Source organism: Aythya fuligula, chromosome 2 (genome assembly GCF_009819795.1).
Source record: "Aythya fuligula isolate bAytFul2 chromosome 2, bAytFul2.pri, whole genome shotgun sequence".
NCBI lineage: Eukaryota > Metazoa > Chordata > Aves > Anseriformes > Anatidae > Aythya > Aythya fuligula.
This window is the reverse complement of record NC_045560.1, coordinates 44,625,018-44,644,916: the sequence shown is the minus strand read 5'-3', so window position 1 is coordinate 44,644,916 and position 19,899 is coordinate 44,625,018. Positions and strand designations below refer to the sequence as shown.

At 40.8% G+C, this 19,899-nt stretch overlaps 1 protein-coding gene across 1 annotated transcript; it reads left to right on the top strand.

Moving 5' to 3' along the window:
- Positions 1-27: 27 nt before the first annotated feature.
- Positions 28-18,968, top strand: EAF1 (ELL associated factor 1). The gene is made up of 6 exons (XM_032181878.1): positions 28-186; positions 3,320-3,414; positions 6,666-6,802; positions 9,360-9,526; positions 15,133-15,363; positions 17,350-18,968. Exons 1-6 carry the CDS (start codon positions 84-86, stop codon positions 17,394-17,396), a joined length of 780 nt encoding a protein of 259 aa, XP_032037769.1. The 5' UTR covers positions 28-83; the 3' UTR covers positions 17,397-18,968.
- The last annotated feature ends 931 nt before the right edge of the window (positions 18,969-19,899 follow it).

Sequence of the window (19,899 nt, the reverse complement as noted above, 5' to 3'; positions counted from 1 at the left end):
GCTGCACCGGGAGCCCGGAAGGGCGCGGGGCGGCGGCGCACGCAGCGGGGCGGAGGAGAGGAAGGGAGGAGAGCGGCGGGGCCATGAACGGCTCGGCGAACCCGCTGCTGGACAAGGAGGAGCACCCGCTGCAGCTGGGAGAGAGCTTCGAGCGCCGGCCCAAGGCCTCCTTCCACACCATCCGCTGTGAGCGCCGCTCCCCGTCCTTCCCTTCCCTTCCCTTCCCTTCCCTTCCCTTCCCTTCCCTTCCCTTCCCTTCCCTTCCCTTCCCTTCCCTTCCCTTCCCTTCCCTTCCCTTCCCTTCCCTTCCCTTCCCTTCCCTTCCCTTCCCTTCCCTTCCCTTCCCTTCCCTTCCCTTCCCTTCCCTTCCCTTCCCTTCCCTTCCCTTCCCTTCCCTTCCCTTCCCTTCCCTTCCCTTCCCTTCCCTTCCCTTCCCTTCCCTTCCCTTCCCTTCCCTTCCCTTCCCTTCCCTTCCCTTCCCTTCCCTTCCCTTCCCTTCCCTTCCCTTCCCTTCCCTGCCACAGTTTGAAATCCAGGGGTTGTGCCCATGCCGAGGCGACATGTAACCCTGCGACCTCCTAGCGATCTAGATACTAAGGCACTTTCCAGGAAAGCGAGGAGAAATGACTCAGAGCCACACAGTATTGCCACATGCCTGGTGATGCTGAAGGGGAGAGACGAAGCGTGAGGCAAGGTCTTAAGCAGTAAGAGAGTTTGGGAATAATCATCTGGTTTTGTTGGTGTTTTCTTTTCAGACACCAGGTATCATACCAGCTGCTCATTCCTAGCAATGGGTGCATTTTCAGTCCTAGCAATGGGTGCGTTTTATTTCATATTAGGAAATGGTTCTGAAGGGGAGCTCACAATGTTTCTGTACTTGAATTTTGTGGGCAAGAAATCACTATTTTCTTCCCCTAAATGAGTTCAGCATTTAAAATAAGTAGTTAATCACCAGCAGTATGTGAAAACAATACCAAAGTCATATTTCAGTAGCCTTATGTTAAGGTGGGAAACTTGTACAGTCGGTAATAGGATATTTTGTTGTATGATGTGTGATCCTAGGCACAGTGTCATGGCCTGTTTTCATGCAGTGTGAGTATGTAGTTCCAGTGAGATCATTCATCTGAGTGAGACTTGGAGGAGAAACTTTCTAGATCAAGCTTTTATTCGAGAAGATGATCAGTGTTTGAAGCAAAGCTATTTCCCTAAACAGTGATCCTCCATCTAATGCATCAACACCTAAATTTGTGTGGTTCACCCCTCTGATATGCATAATTACAGCATGTTAAGGGATACCATGCTATATGTATGGTGTATTTAACTGTTTATGCCTAATACGGAAGGCTTCTAGCCAGCACTAACACGCTAGCAAATCTTCATTTATAATTTAGTTTTCAAATAGCCTGACCATCAGATAAATGAGGTTGCAGTCTGGTACTTTCTGAATTAAACCCAAGCTGTATCCAGATAGAAATCCAGTGTATTTCTAGTATTGACAGTGCTTTCAAGTTCTGATCAAGTCCTTAAGGGGTTGCAAAGCCAAGGCACTCCAGACTACAAGTGAAAGAGGGCAGTTTTATTGCAAAGAATTTTTTGTGAGGTGTGTTTTCAGTGAGTGACACTCAAGTGAGATCTCTTGATTTTCTGGTTAAAACTTTATTTTTCTAGACATTGATCTGGAATGATTTATCTGGGATCTAAGTGCAATATTATTCCTGTAATCCTCTTCACGCAAACTACAGTAAGAGGATTTTGCAGGCTAAATTTGTCCGTGCCTTCTTAAAATGCTTTATTATTTTCTGTAATGTTTATGACATTCCATGCTGAAAAACTGGGTTACCATTGGAAAACATCTGAAACCATTTGACTTTTGGAAAAAAGGGTTGTGATTACATTTGGATAGAAATGTGTGCTCCATCTCAACAAAATTAGCCATGCACACCTAATAAGCTTTCTAAAATGAAAGCAATTAGTTGCTCTTAGCAAATATGCAACATTGTTTTACTGATACCTAAGAAAGAAGCGTGACACGATGAGCTTTTTCATTTAGTGACTGCTCTGCTGAAACTCTAGATCCCCTTTTTGGCAATGCCACTTACTCTTCTACAGCTGGTTTGTTTTGTTTAGCAAGCTTGCACATAGAATAGGTGGGTGACAATAGCTAGAAATTGACTGAGCAGATGAAAATGAGGGATGTGATTTGGTCTGGCAGTTAAGGCATGAGGATTAAGTCAAGTGTGGCCAATTCTGCTTGTTGTGCTGTCAAAGTAAAACTCAATTAGACATTAATGTCCCCTTAATGAGAATTTTTTACAAGCTGTTTTTTTTTCCCCTGCAAATATGCTTTTCATAGTGGAATTACATTTTTTTTTTTTTCTGAGATATGAATGTCTTAACTAATGCAGCAATTAATTGTCTTGGTGGTGACCATAGTTGCACTGCTTCATATCCAGAGATGCTAGAGTTTTTTATATATATATATATATATATATATATATATATATATACACACATATATATATATATATATATAATCTTATTTCACTTTGTCTAAATCCTGTCAAAATGTTACTTTTTTTTTTTTATGGCTCATCAGCATGTCAGAATTATTGAGGGGAACATACTGAAGTTAAACATACTTAAGTAAAAATGTTCTTGGTTCAAATAAATATACTAAACAGAAGCCCATTATTTGGGGGACACGGCATTCTCTACAGTGCAGCAATTTTTTTGAGACTAGGGCTAATTTAGAGCTTTAACTCTCTCAACTTAGTCATGCTCTCCATCCACAGCAGCTTTGGCCTTGTGTGGAGCTCCTCCGAGGTCTCCTCTAATCTTAAGGAGGTGTTATGAAGGCAAGATGCCTGTTAGTAGTCAGAAATATCAGTGAGGCTAAATGAACTGATTTCACTAAATTAATCTTTGCCACAGATGCAGTCCTCAGGTTTGAAACTGGCAGGAGCCACCCAGAGCCCTGGGTCTCGAAGTTGTTACCCCTTTGGGATGCTTGGCACAGTTTTGCACCTGTGTGTCAGGTCACCAAAAGCCTGGGCTTTGGAGAAGCCTTCTTTTGGTCTTCCAGACACTGTCTAGAAACTGGCTCATTTTAAAAAGCAAATGTAGAGTCTGGTATCATCACGTGGCTGGGGCTCTGAGCACAGACGCTTTGTACCGGTGCGTTATTACACCCTTGCTGTAAACTACCGTGTATTTTAGCATTCCCTGTAATCACAGTGAATGTGCAGTGACTTTTTACGGGGCAGCATTCTGACGGCTTCAAGACTCTTGGAAACATAATCACCATTATTTTCCTCTTTAGATGATTTTAAGCCGGCCTCGATCGATACATCTTGTGAAGGGGAGCTCCGAGTTGGTAAAGGAGACGATGTAACCATCACTTTGCCACATATTCCAGTAAGTGTGCTACATGTTGCCCTGTTTACTTGAAGGACTTTGCAACATAGATCTTTTACTGTACATGTTCTTTTTCTCTTTCTTTGTAAAAACAGGTGGGCTCAGTATTTGAGCAGCCGGACTAGCAGCACAGTGCGTGGGGGAAGGACTATACTATTGACTCTTTGTTAAGGGTTTTATTTGTAAGGTTCCAGTTTGAGCATTTGTTTTGATTCCTTCCTGCTGTTATTACTTGATTAACGAGAAGACTGCCTACTAGCTGAAGCTCTAGGGTGGTTTCCGTCCCTTTTAGTGCTACACCTTAAAGAATAAAGGCAGAGTAACTTTAGGTTTAGTCAACGTGTGATATTCAGAAGCCATGGGTAAGCCCGTGAGCTTGCTCATTGCAATAACGTGTACAGATAGCACAGACCATTCCCTGCCTTGAGCTTTATCAATGGAAGCAAGAGGAAATTTTCTACTGAGTGACAATGAAGTGGTTTCCCATCCGCTTCCTCCTCAAATTATGCCATAAAGATCTATAGCGTGAGGATGATGGTCAAACAGCAATAAAACAAGTGCTCAAACTCTTTATAGATGCAGTTGTTTTGTAATTGAGGGCTCGGTGGCTGCCTTCCCAAAACAAAAGAAAGTGCTTACATGCTGGAACCGGATTTATTTATTAGCTGAAGCTAATGCTACGTGTCAAGCCAATAAACCAGTGTGCACAGATGCAGATAGGTTTGGTGGTTGCAGGGGAGCACCCAGCAGTTTGGAAGCCATGTGTCAGATCCTCGTGGTGGTGTTTTTTCTAGCATGTTGGTGTTTTTAATTGGCAGGTGATGGTTCTGTGGTAATTCCCACTGAATGAGGCTTTAACCTGCTTCCCCTGCTCCTGTTTTTTATATGGCTTTGGTCACGTTTAGTGCAGCAGAAGGCTGTGTGCTTTTGTTTGGCTATAGAAGTGAAGAGCTCAGTAGTGCTGTTAGGGAGCAGGCAACAATGTTTAATAGCAATGCCATTCATCTTTGACTGGGAACTGTGTTGTTCATTCATCTTTTGTGGTGAACAACATCGCTTGTAACATCCCTTTCCAAATCTCTCTACCGACAAGTTTAATTTGTTTGTCTTCCCATGAGTATGAGTGGCTTTCAGCCTGTGCTGTGCTCCAGAGGGGTAAGAGCTAGCTGCACTAAGTGCAGCCCCTGGGTGTATGTTGTTCCATGGAAGTGGTGTGTATGTTCAGCAGAAAGAGCTGGGAAACACTGGGTATGATGAAGCAGAGTGAAAAGTTCTGGGGCCACTTCATCCTTACAAGGTTTACCAAATTTAAATTTCTTGTAGCCTAGTTTGCTTCTGAGCTCCATAACAACAAGCAAGATTCAGATTCTGGCTTTTTTTTTTTTTTTGTTTTGTTTTGTTTTGTTGTTTATTTGTTTTTTTGAAATTGCCTGATCCCTGTGGATATCTCTGTTTGATGATTTGTTCAGTGGAGATGTTTTCGTGTCCCTTGCCACTTGGGTAACTTGAAACACTATTTCTACTCGTGGCTTTTGCATTTGATAAACAGTCTTAGTTGGGGAAATGAAGGATTTGTTTGTTCTAAAAAGAAACTATACTTGAAGGGTTAAATCTGTTTTAACAAACCTGGTTAAATGTCACCTGTTCCATCTGCCGCCTTCTGTCCTGTAATCATCAGAATCCGTAACCAGCGTTGTTTAGGCACTAACATAAACTAAATATTTAATTTTAAGTAATGGATGGGACTATTGATTTGTTTAGGTAGGACTTCCATTTCTGCTTATTTTTTAGCCAAAATTGCAGTCTTTTCTGAGTTAAGAGGACTCTAGGCATCAGAATGATGGCCAACAAACTTTGATCATTTTTCATTAAATTTGTGTTTTATGTTTCCTGACTTACTTGTCAACAGGGAGCTGGCTTTGACTTTCAGCTTGCTTTTTATTCTCTTAAATGTTATTTTCCTCTCTTAAATGTAGGAATGATAAAAATGTAAAATGCCTTTGAAGACAAGACTTTCATGAGACTGATGTTTTCTGAATCGCATCTGTATATCTTACGCTTTCTTTGTTGGGAATTCAAATAGTTTGCCCTGACTATTCTGAAGCCATTTCAGAGTTAAACATATTCTACTTATTAGCAGTATTGAGAACAGGGATTTCATTCTGAGTAGATAAAATTTGTTTGTTCTGCTACTCTGAATAAAATGTATTCCTCTTGTCCCTGATTTCAGTTGCTTTCCTGCTGCGTGTATGAAGAAGCATATGAAGAAACATTTTTTAAAATTTCTTTTGTAGAATAGCATTACGTTACAGAGAAATTTGAGAAGGGCTCAAAGCTGAGAACTTATTTCAGTACGTTTCGTAGAGCAACATGTCCTGTTTTGATACGGTCAGATGCGTGTCCGTGCTGCCGTGTGCAGGTAGACCATAACTGAATCTGCCTCCTGTAACCCCAAAACCAGGTGTATGAGCCTGCCTTTGTGTGAATAAACTACAGTGTAGCTTAACCTCAGCAATATCTGTTAGCCAATGTAGAAGACCACATGAATTTGTCTTTATTGCCTCTCGGTCTAAGCCGTTAGATTTATACGGCTCTATGCAGTGTTGTGTGGACTTGAGGACTTTCTGGAAGGAGTCAGATACCCCATTTGTTTTTGAAAAAACATTTTTGTGTAATTTCTCAGCTTCTACGTGCGAATCTGAGTTTGAAGAAGGCAGCTGTTCTTACATAGTTTGTGAAGTTGCTTGTAAAACTTGTCTTCTTAAATATTGTCTTCTTTTTTCACCTCATAGAATAAATGCAAAGCATTTTAAATTATTTTTCAGTTGACCACATATTTCTTTAGGCAGTAGTTCTGCTACAAGAGTAATTAGAATTTTATTTCTTATCCAAACCCAAGATTTCTTGGGCAGAAATTTCTGACATTCGTCAGAATCAGCTATGCAAATTCAGCTATATTGCCATTTTGGGAAGAAGAACTGTAAGTAATGGCAACTAAGGAGAAGATGTTTTGTCACTGCAGAGACACTTAAAATGATGAAAGGCACCAATATTGCTGTGAGAAAATGTCTGTTTCTGCTGTGTTAACTGTATTTTTCCCTTTTCATGAATGAATATTTTCTGAAAGAACTAAATATTAGCTACTTAGTCTCCTAATTAGAAGAGTATGTGCATACATTTGTTTTAGTGTTTATAAACTTGTGGACAGGGGAATATAACCAAATAAATATGTGCTCTTTCTTTGATACCAGGGTTCAACTCCTCCAAGGACTGTGTTTAAAGGAAATAAAAGGCCGTATCAGAAGGACTGTGTGCTTATTATCAATCATGACACTGGGGAATATGTACTGGAAAAACTTAGTAGCAGCATTCAAGTCAAGAAAACAAGGTAAAGCTGGTGACAGGGCTAAGTTAAGAGGACAAATTTTTGCTGGCTTCCTGCTCACACTGTCTTTCAAACCTGAACCCCATTTTCTTTTATTTTGTAGTTATGTTTGCTTACTAAACTTTATCAGCTCTACATGGCCGTTATCTTGCCAGAAATGCAAATAGCTATTGGGAATGTGAATCCAAGAGTAAAGAATTTGTAAATTCTCAGCTGCTGAAAGGACGTAATTATAGTTTGCAATAAAACACCTCTGATGATTTGGAGGTTTGGAAGCTGGCTGAAAGATGGAATGTGTTTCAGGAATCTCTGGTTAGTTGAAATAGAAGATGGAAATGTTAGGCTGTCAAAAGGATTGTTGGACTTCATAGGTTTGTTCCCTACAGCTTCCTGTGGGAGTCATGGTGCTTTAATAATATGCTATTAAGGTGTAAGAAACACTCATCATCGTTTTGGATCAATGCTATACAGAGCAGAGCAAAAGTCCAAAGCCTCCAGCTGAGGAGAGGAAAAGAAAACTGAGGGAATTATGGTTGTGAGGTTTTGCCTGGAATTGCTGAGGCCAGAAATCCTTTCTGACCCAATATTCTGACTTCACTGCACAAATGCTACAAAGTGAGCAGTCAAAACATTTTTAGTAATCTTGCTGTTCTGCAGCTGCCTGAAGCTTCTGCACCACGTTCTTCCAGCACCACTGAGCCACAGGTTTTTTAAATCTAAAGAGAAAGCGGTTATTCAAATGTCTCACAAAGAAGAAGCTCTTAAACAATTTTACGAGTATGATACATTAAAAAAAAAAAAAATGTTTACTGCAGTGTTGAGCTTTTAGCTGCTAAAACTAATAGAAACGTGGGTTGCAGGTTGTCAAGAGTTGGCTGGAAGTTTGCCAAAAACCACCTTGAATTAAAGGTAAATGGGTTGTAACACTCTGAGTCACTGATGTGAAAACTCATCCATGTGGCATTCAGAGGCAAGGCATCTTGTCCAGTGGATATGAGCACATTATAAATGAGATGTGGAATGCCAACAATTTAAGTTCTGCTGGCTTTGTCTGGGTGAAGCTTAAGTCAGAAAGAAACACAGAAATGCAAGGAGAACTTGGGCTCAATGGGGTGTTTAGGATCCATTGAGTTTTGGCTCTGTCAAGGTTTAAAGTATTTCAACTTTTCTTAAGCAGAGGTAGGGTAGAAAAAAAATGGAGACTCGTGTTTTGAGAAATGGTTATTTTTTTTAATCTGTTCGGTATTCTAGCTCAGAAGTGGCATTTTTTCATGGCTACTTTGATCTTTAACGACCTGTGGACACCCTGTGGGAGCAGAGTTATTAGTGTTAACATCCTGATTACATTCCCAGGGAAGTAATTGCACTTTTTCTACATAAAGGCTTCTGTAGTTCCAAGAGCATGATTAATACTGGAAACAATCTTTTGCTTTTATCTTTTTATCTTTCACAGGAGACAGTATATCCCCAGATCTCCACTTCTACTGTAAATGACTAATGTAAAGTGTAGTAATGTGGTATCTAAAGGCAGCATTTCAATGATGAGTGAGAGGTGGCTCTGTTTTTTGAGGTTGCATCTATCATTCAATGTGGCATGGAGAAAGAATCACAGAATCCTGAGAGATGCCTTAGTTAACACTAAATGTACTAGCTCAGGTAACCACTAGTGGTTTAGCTGAAGTCCAAGAAGTTCCACATAGGCTAGTTTAACTTTTTTTCTTGGTGGGATTAGCTCACAGGCAGAAAATGTCATATTACTGATCTGGGACCATCCTAGAAGCAGAACTGAGCTCTTAATGTCCAGCTGGTTCTGCACTATTCTATGTACAGACATATTCCCAAAGGCTTTATGACAAATACACTACATACTTTAAACCTCATTATGGTGTATCATAGAGGGACCTGAATACATTCTGTTTTGTTTTTCTTGCAAGGATAATTGACTGTTCTACAATCTGAATCACATCATTGATTCAGAAAAATGAAGAAGCACTTGAGTTGGATTGAACAGCTAGGCTAGACATTATTCTGTGGAAGATTTTCCACTAAGGAAATATCTTAAACTGTTTTTTTTATCACTTCTATTCACTTGCAAGTGAATGAAAAATGGAGCAAATGCTTGCAAACTGATTGCTCCAGTCAGGTTGACCTCTAAGAGAGTTCAGTTTGAGACTGTACAATTGCAAGTGAGAAAATAGTTCCTTTTGCTAGGATAGTTTTAAGCAGGATTTTGTTTTGAGTGGATTTTTTTTATATATAGGTTGCTAATTGTTTTTTAACAATACAACTATTAATTGCTAAATTAAAGCCTTCATTGTTCTTCAGCTAGTGAGTTTGGCAACACTGAAAAACATCTGGGTTTGAAAATATATTTTGTAAGGATGCAGTATGCAGATTTGCTGTTGAGAGCATGTTTTGCATACAGAAACCTGTCAATCACTGTTCAGCTTTATAAAGCAATGTTCAAAAGGAAGTCACACATCATGCATTAGCACGAGGATACTGAAAAAGCTGAACACGGTTGCACAGCCCTGCTGAATGTCTCTGGTTCTTGTTTCAGAGCAGAGGGTAGCAGTAAGATCCAAGCCCGAATAGAACAACAATCTGCCCGAGCCTCTCAACCTCCTTCACAGTTCAGAGCCCCAACCAAGCCAGCAACTGGACCTAAAACTTCTCCTTTGAAAGATAACCCTTCACCTGAGCCTCAACTGGATGACATTAAGAGAGGTAAAGAAGGGTTTGTAGCTTCCTGGGTTTTGGTCGGCTTCCTTTCTTCTTTTTTTAATAAAAACTATGGCTTAGAATTTATACAAACACATTAGAACATACAGGGATTCAAAGCTGGTACTTGGCAGCTGGTTTGTTGTCTTTATATCTCATTTTAAGGTATCTTAATGAATTATTTATTCTCTTCTGCCAGCATAGGCATTTATGCTGCAATCTTCTCTGGCAGGAGAGAGCTTCTTCCTTCCAGGTTATTTTCTCTCTTCTAAACTATTTCTCTGTTCTCAGAAGAAGACAATAGGTGTGGATTCAAAAGGTAGAAGCTAGGGCAGCTGAATGCTAAAAGGCTGAAAGGGTGTCTTAGGTAACAACAACAAACGCTGATCCACGATCTCATCGGAGACCTGGAGTCTGTGTCATGCCAAGCAGTGTTAATAGGGGAGGGATGAGAGAGAAAACAACTGCACAGCTTCCATTACCACAACCACTCCTCTTTGGCTTTTATCACACCTGCCATTTAATTGTCCTTAAGAGCCTTGAAGAACTTCAAGAGATTATTGGCCCAACTTTGTCTCCTGCTCAAGCAATGCTTTGTTTCAGTGCTGCGCTGTGGGCAGGGCTCACTTTCTTGGCCCAAGTCCTTCCTTTCCTGCTGGTGTGGTACCTGGTTTTTCTGTGGTTAATACAGTCAAAATGGGGATAATTTTAAATTTTAATTTTTATTTGGTTCTCTTGGATTTCTTGTCTGGCATCAGACAGAATTATTTTATTTCAAGATTGTTCTTTCTGTCTAGTATTTTCTTTCTGGGTCTCTTCCCTTGTCCCATATAGCTATTTTTGCCTGCAGACTTAACCTATATTCATTTCCTAGCCTATGGTAAGAGCTTAGGAGGTTTTGATGTTGTTTTTGTTTTGTTTTCAGTTCTTGGTAATCACTGGGTGACGCTTTTACAGCTAAGCTGTCTGTGTGTCTGTATAGGTGCTGACTGGTCTCACGCTTTCACAGCAGTAGTATTTGCAGTACCTGGATCTGGTCAGCAGACAGAATCGAAGTCAGAGACTTTGTTAGCTACAGTTCCCTTAGCTGCATTGCCATTTTTATTTTCCGTGCAATAGGTAAGGAGAAAGATACCAGGTTATATATCAACTTAAGAATTCAGTCAGTTGTGAATTTTAAATGTCTTTACTTGTGATGTATAATAAGCTACTTAACCATGTGGGCACTCTTTCACATACTTACAGCAATTTATAGAGGTCATGTTGTCACAACAGAATTTCTGTATTCGTCTGGTGCAACATCTGTTCTGCAATGACCATTTTCTAGTGGTCTAAAATAATAAGTCACATTATTTAAAACTGTTCTAGTGATTTTTTTTTCCACATGATTGTTTTTTATTGGGAAGTACTTCCAAACAAATAACCTGTAGAGTTTGGTTTCCAAAATCAAGCCAAACAACACCTGACTCACACTAAAAATAGAATTTTGAGTTGGCATATCATAGAGACTTCTTCAAGGTCCATAAAGGAAGAAAGCAAAAATACCCAGGCAGTTTTCTTTCTGCTTATGGTATATATTATTTTTAACTTCTAAAGCACTCCTCAATTCTAAGCAATCCTCAAGCTTTTGGTACCCTTGAAAATAATCATTGATTATCCACAGTGTCAGCATTACTAAACAATTTATGTCGTGAGAAACTACTTGGGAAAGGTAGAACTAAAATGGCACCATTGTACAATGAAAATAATAAAACTTAAATATAAAGCTGTGAGATAGTCTCTTCAGAACTTGAAAATCTTTGGCCATAAAGATGCACATTAAAGGAAAACTAGCAGGAGTGAAGACTATATTCTTTCCAATCAAGCAGTGGTTTTCCTTTTGGATGAATTAGCTCCTTTCTATTAAAAATAAATAAACATATAGCTGAAATTCTCTGTTGTTTCTTCAATGGACACAGCACAGAACTTACAGTCCTCAGAGGAGGTGGTTAAAAGCATCTCTGTGGCACTATGGCACTCTTTTTGTTCCCAGTATGCCCTACTCAAGGGTGTGGTAAGATGCATAGCCCTTGTGATGTTTAACAATGGTTTTAAGCAAACCTCAGTGCAGGCTTTTGCTTACCTCCACTACACTCAGCTGTGCGTTCCCACAGCTCCCCTTACAGATGAGCTGGGAAGTGAACTTCCAGGTAGGTCAGTCCTCTCATCCATCCCGTTACACAGCTGTCCAAACAGCAGTGCCTGAGGAGAGAAGCAGAGCACGTGGGAGTTGAGCCAGTACTTTCCTCCGTGCAGGAGACCTTTGGGAGGCTGTCTCCAGGGTCCCACACTAGCAGAGTCTTTTCCTGTGCAAGCTTTTATATTGTCCTCCTGCTTGAAGGGAACAACAGAGAGGGTAAGAGCTTGTTTGTTCAAATACTTGGCTGCCTATGATCAAGTTTCATTAAGCAGTGAATGTTTAGACACACACACCACAATACAGTCATTTATGTTCATGAAATTACTGGCATTTATCAGATATACTTGACCACAACAGAAATGTTTTTAATAACATTGACGTAATTTAAGTGTGCGGTACCTGAAACAACACCAAAATGTATTTCTGGTTTGGAAACTATAAATTCAGTGCTTAAAAATCTGAGCAGATCTTGTTTATTTAAAATGCAGCCGTAGTCCTGGAAGTATTATTCCACAGAACTGTATTTGTCTCTCAAGGACTTCTCAATCAAATTTGCACTTCACTGTAAAATACTGCATCTTCTAGCTGCCATCTCTGCATACTCAAAATGCCAGTATCAAGTTGATTTCTATCCACCCTGCATACCATTATTAACAGTGATTATTCTGCTATGAATGTACAGCCTCATACTTCATAAAGCTGAGTGACTTTATTTCCAAAAGTCCTTAGTGTTCTTGCAGCCCAAGGTTAGGACTTCAGTTAAAAATCCTGCAGAGCCTTTTGGAGTCGAGAGAAGAGGCAAGAACACTTAGCCATGATTACTGAAAGAGATTAGGACATTTGATACAAAATACGTAGAAAAAAAAGAGCCCTGTTGAGAAAGGCTGTTCTGTGTTTCTGTGATGATTTCTGACCTTGAATTTTTTTCTTACTCTAAAACTGCACGGACTGCCAGTATAAGACAGTAAGCTGTTTTCTTTTCCTGAAAGAAAGCCTACAGTGCTATCATGAAATATGCAAAAGTTAAGGTTCCCGTGGCAATGTCAGGCTTTTCAGATTATGTAGACTCATTTAAAGTAAATGTACAAAAACATACTGTATGAAAAGCTTTCTTAAAACTAACTGTGGCACATCCTGACTCTTGTCATCTTTTAAGCCTTAAAGGTTCATCAACAAGGTGTTTGATCTTGCAGAGCGAAAAGTGATAAGACTTTTTCATTGTTCAGCTTAGGGTATATGTACACACACATACACGCACAACTATTTTAATTGGAGGCACCACAAGGAAGCATTTAGCCAAGGCTTCAATACCTGTAACTGCACTAAGTGTAACAGGCAAATTGGAAATGCAAAATCTGACAGTTTTAAAGTAGATGTGTTCTTCCTGGAAGGCTTTGGTGTCATTGTTGGCTTAACCATTGTCTTTGGCAGGGTGACATGAGGGATTTGAACAAACTTTCTTAGTAGTCCTGCTGGAGTTGTGCCTGAAACTTTCAATGATGCAGTAACTACCATAACACTTCTGGAAACAATTATGTTTTTCTCATCTGCCCATAGATTAGACATTCACAATTCTAGACTCGATGATTTAAGAGACAAGACACCTGAAAGAAAGCGAAGGAACAGCCTCTGTGAGGCGACAGTTGATTAGAAAATGGTGTCAGAACTGAGTTTTCATCCCTAACCACTGTCATGGACAACACCCTTGTGTGTATATATATTATAAGGGAAAGAGCTATTTTTCCCCATTTTCTTCTGTGACTTTCTTAGTCCTGAACTCAGAGAACGTTTATAATTTGAAATCTTAGCTATGGTTAGGCTGAGAGCAGTGACTTACAAGTGCTCATTTGTATGTGTATCAGATTCCAGCCATGAAATGGATTTTTTAAGGCCTGCAAGGCTGTTTTGGGAGGGACAGAGGGAGAAAGGCATTACAGTACAAAATTGTATCTTCTGTTGGCCTAATCATATATTCTTCATCCCTCTTCCAGTAGTCTCTTATGTCTTAAGAGATGAAAGAGTAAGCTTTGCTTGGCATACTAATAAAGCACAAAAAACACAGGTGCTCTAGTCAGGGATCTAGCTTCAGGAAGTTAAGTTGGGGCAACAGCCCCACTATCCCTAAATACCCAGCCAGACTTAGTCACATGGTTGTTCTTTTTCAATATGCCTCTAATTCAATATAACTATAACATTTGAAATTGAGCTCTGAACTTTGAAATTGAAAAGTTGGAGGTTTAAAATTGGCAACTCTGAATAACTCACAAGCTTGATCGAAGGTGAATTTTGCCTGGTATCAGTTCCCCATTTGTTGGGTAGAGATGATAGTACATGTGTTGTCTCTCACTTCTTTCATTCTTGTCTCTTTGGGCTGTGAGTTCTCACAACGTGGATTTAGAGCTACTACCACAACGATGGGCTGGCTACGTTTTGAGTGTTTCTCGTACTTTGTATGGCATGCGTGTGGATATGGTTCCCTCTTGGAAACCGGCCTAGGCGAACTGAGTCATTAGATACTTGACTTTTTGGGTGGATACAAAAAATGTCTTCTAATAGTATTTAGGACACTTGTAATGATGACAAGTTTAACAATGTGGATTGGTTTGGGGTGACTTACCTTAATGGCTGTTTGGTAACTGGCTGTTCAGCCAGCATCACCTCTTGCCGATGAGGCTGTCATGGTATTCCCCTATTTCTCTGCACTGGCAACCCTAAAGTGAGGTGTGGCTGACTTGAATGACTTCCCAGTTTCAGAATAGTCTGTTTTTCCTGGCTACTTGTGAGCTCTGTAGCAGGTTAGGGTACTGTTACTAGTCCAACATGTGAATATTCTCATGTATTCTCATCTGCTGCACTGCAGAGTTTATCTGGTGTTGTTTGTCTGTTTCTCAGGTTTGATTAGAGTGAGTTGTGTGCCTTTGTGCTGGAGCAGTTTCATACATTATCTTAAGGCAGTTCCCTTTGTGGCCTCTCTCTCTCATTGCATTTTCCAAAAGCCTAAATGTCAGTGATGTCTAACAGAATTTAAATTCCTGCATGTTTAAAAGTTTGTTTGTTTTGTTTTGTTTTTAATAAAAGAAGGGCTTGCTGTTGGCCTGTAAAATTTGATCAGAAAATTTATTTACTTTGTATGTAGAGCATATAACTTGTGGAAAATAATGAAGCAGGAAGCACTTTCATGAGCATAAAGTGTATAGATAGTAAGTGAAGGTTTTTATAATACTATCTTTGCTGCTCTTTAAATTCAGCTGCAACAATTAGGTTGAAAAGTTGTCATAATTTCTTGTTTTTCCTTCCTGACTCTCCCTTTCATGTGAGGTATTTTGATGTGATAAATTATGTTCAAGAAAACTCTTGCATTTTCACATTCTTTGCCCAGATTCCGTGGGGCCCTATTCATGGTTTCAACCAGATGAATGTCCTTTTCTTTCAGAGCTGAGAGCAGAGGTTGAAATTATCGAGCAGATGAGCAGCAGCAGTGGAAGCAGCTCATCGGATTCAGAAAGCTCATCGGGGAGTGAAGATGAAAGCTCCAGCAGTGAGGGGGAAGAGCCAGCACATGTTTCCCCTTCCCAGCCACCTCACCAGCAGTATAACAACAGGAATGCTGTTGCTAACGGCACCAGCAGGCCACAAGGAAGCAATCAGCTCATGAACACGCTCCGTAAGTAAATCCTTGCATCCTATCACTGCTGAAGCTGCTTGAGAGCACTCATTTTCTTAGCATGTTAAGCGAACTCCGTGAAGTACAGCTGGTTGAACAGTAGTCCCAGGGAGGTGCGCTGGCTGAAATATGTGGACAGATTTTTTGAACAGAAGGCTGAGACCTATCTGAAGGTGTGGAGATTGCTTCAGTCTGGTCTAGAGCCCATGGGCATCAATGTGATGGCCCCCATCGGCCATGCTGAGCCTTGATTCAGGCCTCCAGCTGGAAAGAGTGGGTAGCAGAGCATCAGTGCAGGGGATATGGGGCACTGGAGGATGGGAACCACTTTAGTGTGAAAACACAGATTAGGTATAAATAGTGGGATTGCCACATGTGTCAGTGAAAGGCCTGTGGAGAATTGTGAATGACACAAGGCTGTCCTGTGATCACAAATGCACGGTCTCTTTGTTTTTGCTATTAGCAGTGTTGCTTTGTCAGAGGATTTGCTCTATACTGTGCTGTTTTCAGTTGTGTTTTCATGAATACCACGATTTGGATATTTTGAATATTTGCCAAATACTCACTTAAAAACATCACAGCTCTAATGTTTGAAGGCACTGAATCACTACAAACTCACTCCATCATTTAAAAAGTATTTCTGTCATATTGGACTCTCCCTGGGCAGATGGTATACATCTGTGTTGCTCTTCCCTTCTGCTAGATCAGGTTCAGTGCATTTACATGAAACTAGAGCTTAGTTATCATAAATTGTTCTTAATTCCTCCTGAGGCATTTCTGAGTACATCTCTTGGCATCCACGCACAGTGAACTGGTGGAGTTTAAATGCAGATAAATACAGGGTTTCCAGCTTCAAGAAGACAAGTTAGATGTTATATAGACAATACTGAAAAGGCCTGCTGGAAAACTGGAGAGGCCAGTCAGTGTTTCTGTCAGTACTGTATGCTAGAGGAGACCCTTGGGTGAATTCCAAAGTTCAGCAGTGTCAGTGGGACTCTTTCATGTCCCTGTTTCTGAGTGTGAGCTGCCCCTGCCCTGCTTCTTTCGGCCATGACTACAATACTGCATAGGTCACTAAATTTCAAGAAGCCTTTGACCCCAGGAGAATGTAGGAGCTGTTGAGGTAGCTACTTCTCTTTTCAGGCAGTGGTTTCTGCCTGACCTTGAGTATTCAAGTCACTGGTAACCCTAAACCACATTTCCCCAAGAGGGGAAAGGAGATTAAGAAATCCAAGGCATAGCTGCTGCATACCTGCTTTGCCGAGGACCTGTGTTTGAGGCAGGGTCAGGGGAGAACATTCAAGGGGCTAGGTTTGGTTACCAGCATACAAACGTGATTATTGCACCCTTTTACCTCCTCTTTGTCCCCAAATCACAGATGCTCTGCAGGATGGGCTCTGAGACTGGAGGTTTGCTCCACATCCAGTACTCTCTGCACTTTGGAGGGGTGCCCCTGGCCTTCCTTCACCTTCACGCCCTGTGTCAGCTCAGTTCAGCCAGCAGCCTTGAGTTGCAACAGCTTTAACATTCCTGCTGCCTTATTGACACACGGAGACCTTGCCTTGGCTGCCCAATCCTCCTTAAAACAACAACAGCAACAAAATCTATTTTAATTGGGTCGAGAAAGCCAGGGAATTCCCCAGTGCCTCGTCCTGGAGCCATGCACAGGAGCTTGGCCGGGTGGAGGCTGTGAACTCCTCCTGCAGCTGCTAGTGAGGGGAGTTCTGCCCTCCCGTGGGGAGCAGCCTTGGTGGCTGTGGAGCCAAGGAGGCTCCGTCTGGCCTGGATCAGGCCATGATGCAGCTCTTGGTGCTCTCGGGCACGGAGAGCAATTCCATTAGACTGAGGTGATGCTAGCGTTCAGTTCTTGTGTTCTTACTTAAATCTTCCAGCGTGCATGTTGACTGTTCTTTGGTTTCATTGCAGTGAAATGCGAATTAACGCCTACCTGCGCCTTGTGTTTTGTTGTTTTCTTGTTTTCCAAAGGAAATGACTTGCAGTTGAGTGAGTCTGGGAGCGACAGCGATGACTAGAGGCTGAGCTTTTGCTGTTTTATACATGGAAGAACTAATTTACCTTGAAGTGATCAAATTGCTTACAAGAGGATCTGGCACAGGAACAGTTCCACGTGTGGAATTTGAGTAGAAGGAATGTATAACCCTGCAAAATATTGGATGTCGAGGGCTGTTTTACTTTGTGAATCAAGTGTATATTTTGTCCATATTCTTATTCTTTAAAAGCTTTAAATAGCTATGTACAATAGGTAAGCCAATATATGGCGCTATGTTCCGGTCTGTTCATCATCTGTAAGCTTTTAATGTGTAACTTCATCATGTCATCTAAAAATTTCTTGTCTGTAGAAGATATTCAGAAGATAATCAGCCCAGTGTGTCTTCAGGGATAGGGGAGGGGGGCGAGGGGGTTGTATATAGGGTGAGCATGAGTCAACAATGAGATTTAAGAAAATAATGGTAAGAATTCAGGAGCTAGAGTGTGCACTGAAGTGGGACTGTTATAAATTATGTTTCAACACTAAGTTGATTTATTTGATTTGGGACTTTTCTAATGTGTTTTTATTGCTATTTATGATTGATTTAATGGACATGCTTTTAAACAGTTGGGAAGGAGAAATCACAAAACCATGTTTGTCACAAACCTTGCTGCACCAGTGCCTTATAAGCAGTTTTTTTAAACAGAGCTTCAATTCCTGCCATCTTTTGTATGGGGAGCAATACTGAAGCCCCTTCAGATTGCTTTTTCAAAGAAGAGCTGTATTTCATGTACGGGCCAACTGCACTCTCAGGGCAGTTGCTCCAGTAAGATAAAGGATCTACATCACTCACCTGAACACACCAAACAGGAACCAAATCAGCATTTTCTCATGCAACTGAAGCATCTCATTTAATCCAGACCTTCAGACCTACATCTTCAGAAATACATAGGAGCCTGTTTTGCTCGTGAAATTGCAAGGTCACAAATGCAAGATATTGGACTTAACGAAATTGTAGGACCACAGCTGTGTTTGCAGTTTCCTAGAGGATGCAGAAAGAAGAGATTCCTAAGCAACTGTGCAACGGCAGAAGTCTCTCTCCCACCACAGATGTCCAGGTAGACTTTAGTCCATATCGTTTGTTGGATGTGATCTCCGTGCTTGGCAGGATTACACAGAACAAGAAATATTTGCCTACGATGAAATTCACCCCTGTTTAAGGGGGTTTAAAGGGTGCTTAGCTGGATTATCATTAACTTATTTTTTTGCTCCAATGGAAAATGAGTGCCACGGGTAGCCTCTTAAGGTTGAACACAAGGCTGACTTTTTAAGCCCAAATTTAGTAACATAGGCCAAGTGACGCCACAGTTGTGGTGTAATCCGGGGGAACGTGAAGCTGAATTGGATGCCTCTCCATTCTTACGTGTCTGCTTTGCACTGCTTTTGTCCGTCTGATCATTTGTGTTTTAACTCCTGTTTCTTTAATGAGGAAAAGAAATGGGAAACTTTCATTTTTTTTAAGGTATTGAAGAGCAGGGGGACATTGGAAGGGAGATTTTATTAAATGGTTTATTTTTTTTGCATTCGATACATATTTAGGCATATTTTTGCATTATTGTACATACATTTAAAAATACTTCTTTTTTTAAAGTGTTTTATGATGTGGGTACATATTTTAACATACAATTACGAAATATACTTGATGTAAAACCACAATTGATCTCTCTTGTGTTTTTTTTTGTTGTTGTGTTGTTTTTTTCCCCGTTCCTTCTCTGAGAGTAAAAGTGCTGTGCTCTGACAAGCTTGTACCACTCTGGGATTTTACACTTCGGTGCAGGACATGTGCATGGTAGTTGGCGGCCTAATTAATGCTATTACTGCTCCTGACTTCCCAGCTTAAGATTTGAATGAGCAGGGAGGCGTTTCTGTTACCATTTCCACATTACTGATGCTTATTGCTGAGTTCTGCTGACATTATTACTTGTGGCTAAATGGAAAAGCAGCAGTGTAACATTTTCATTGCTTCCTTCACTGGCTTCACATGCACTCTGATTGCCAGGACACGTCATAGGAAGTTCACTAATTCTGTGTAAATAAAATATATGGAATATTCTTAAGAGGATAAGACAACACTAGGCTACATTGATTCAAATCACCACATGAATTATGGTTTAAATCAGCGAGTGGGCAAGCTTTATTCACACAGGAAGTTTCTGCCTTGTTTGTACTTGAGGTCATGTTTCCCTGCTCTCCCACCCCAAAAGATTTCTTCCCTTCCACATCTGTTGGTGACCAAATGAACCAATTTTTGTGAGACTGTGTATTGCTTCTAAAGGGCATTTGGTCATCTTTTGTGCTCCCTAGAGAGGCGTCATGTCAGGGGTGGCCAACCTCTGGTTTGTGAGCTCTTCAGACACGTGTTGCTAACCCAGGCTCTGACATGGGGCTGGTGAGTAACGTGGTGTCCTGCAGCCTGTTTGTGGGCATAAGCAAGCCAGTCCTTGTGGGTGACCAGCCCATCCTTTCCTTGCCACTGTGGTACGAGT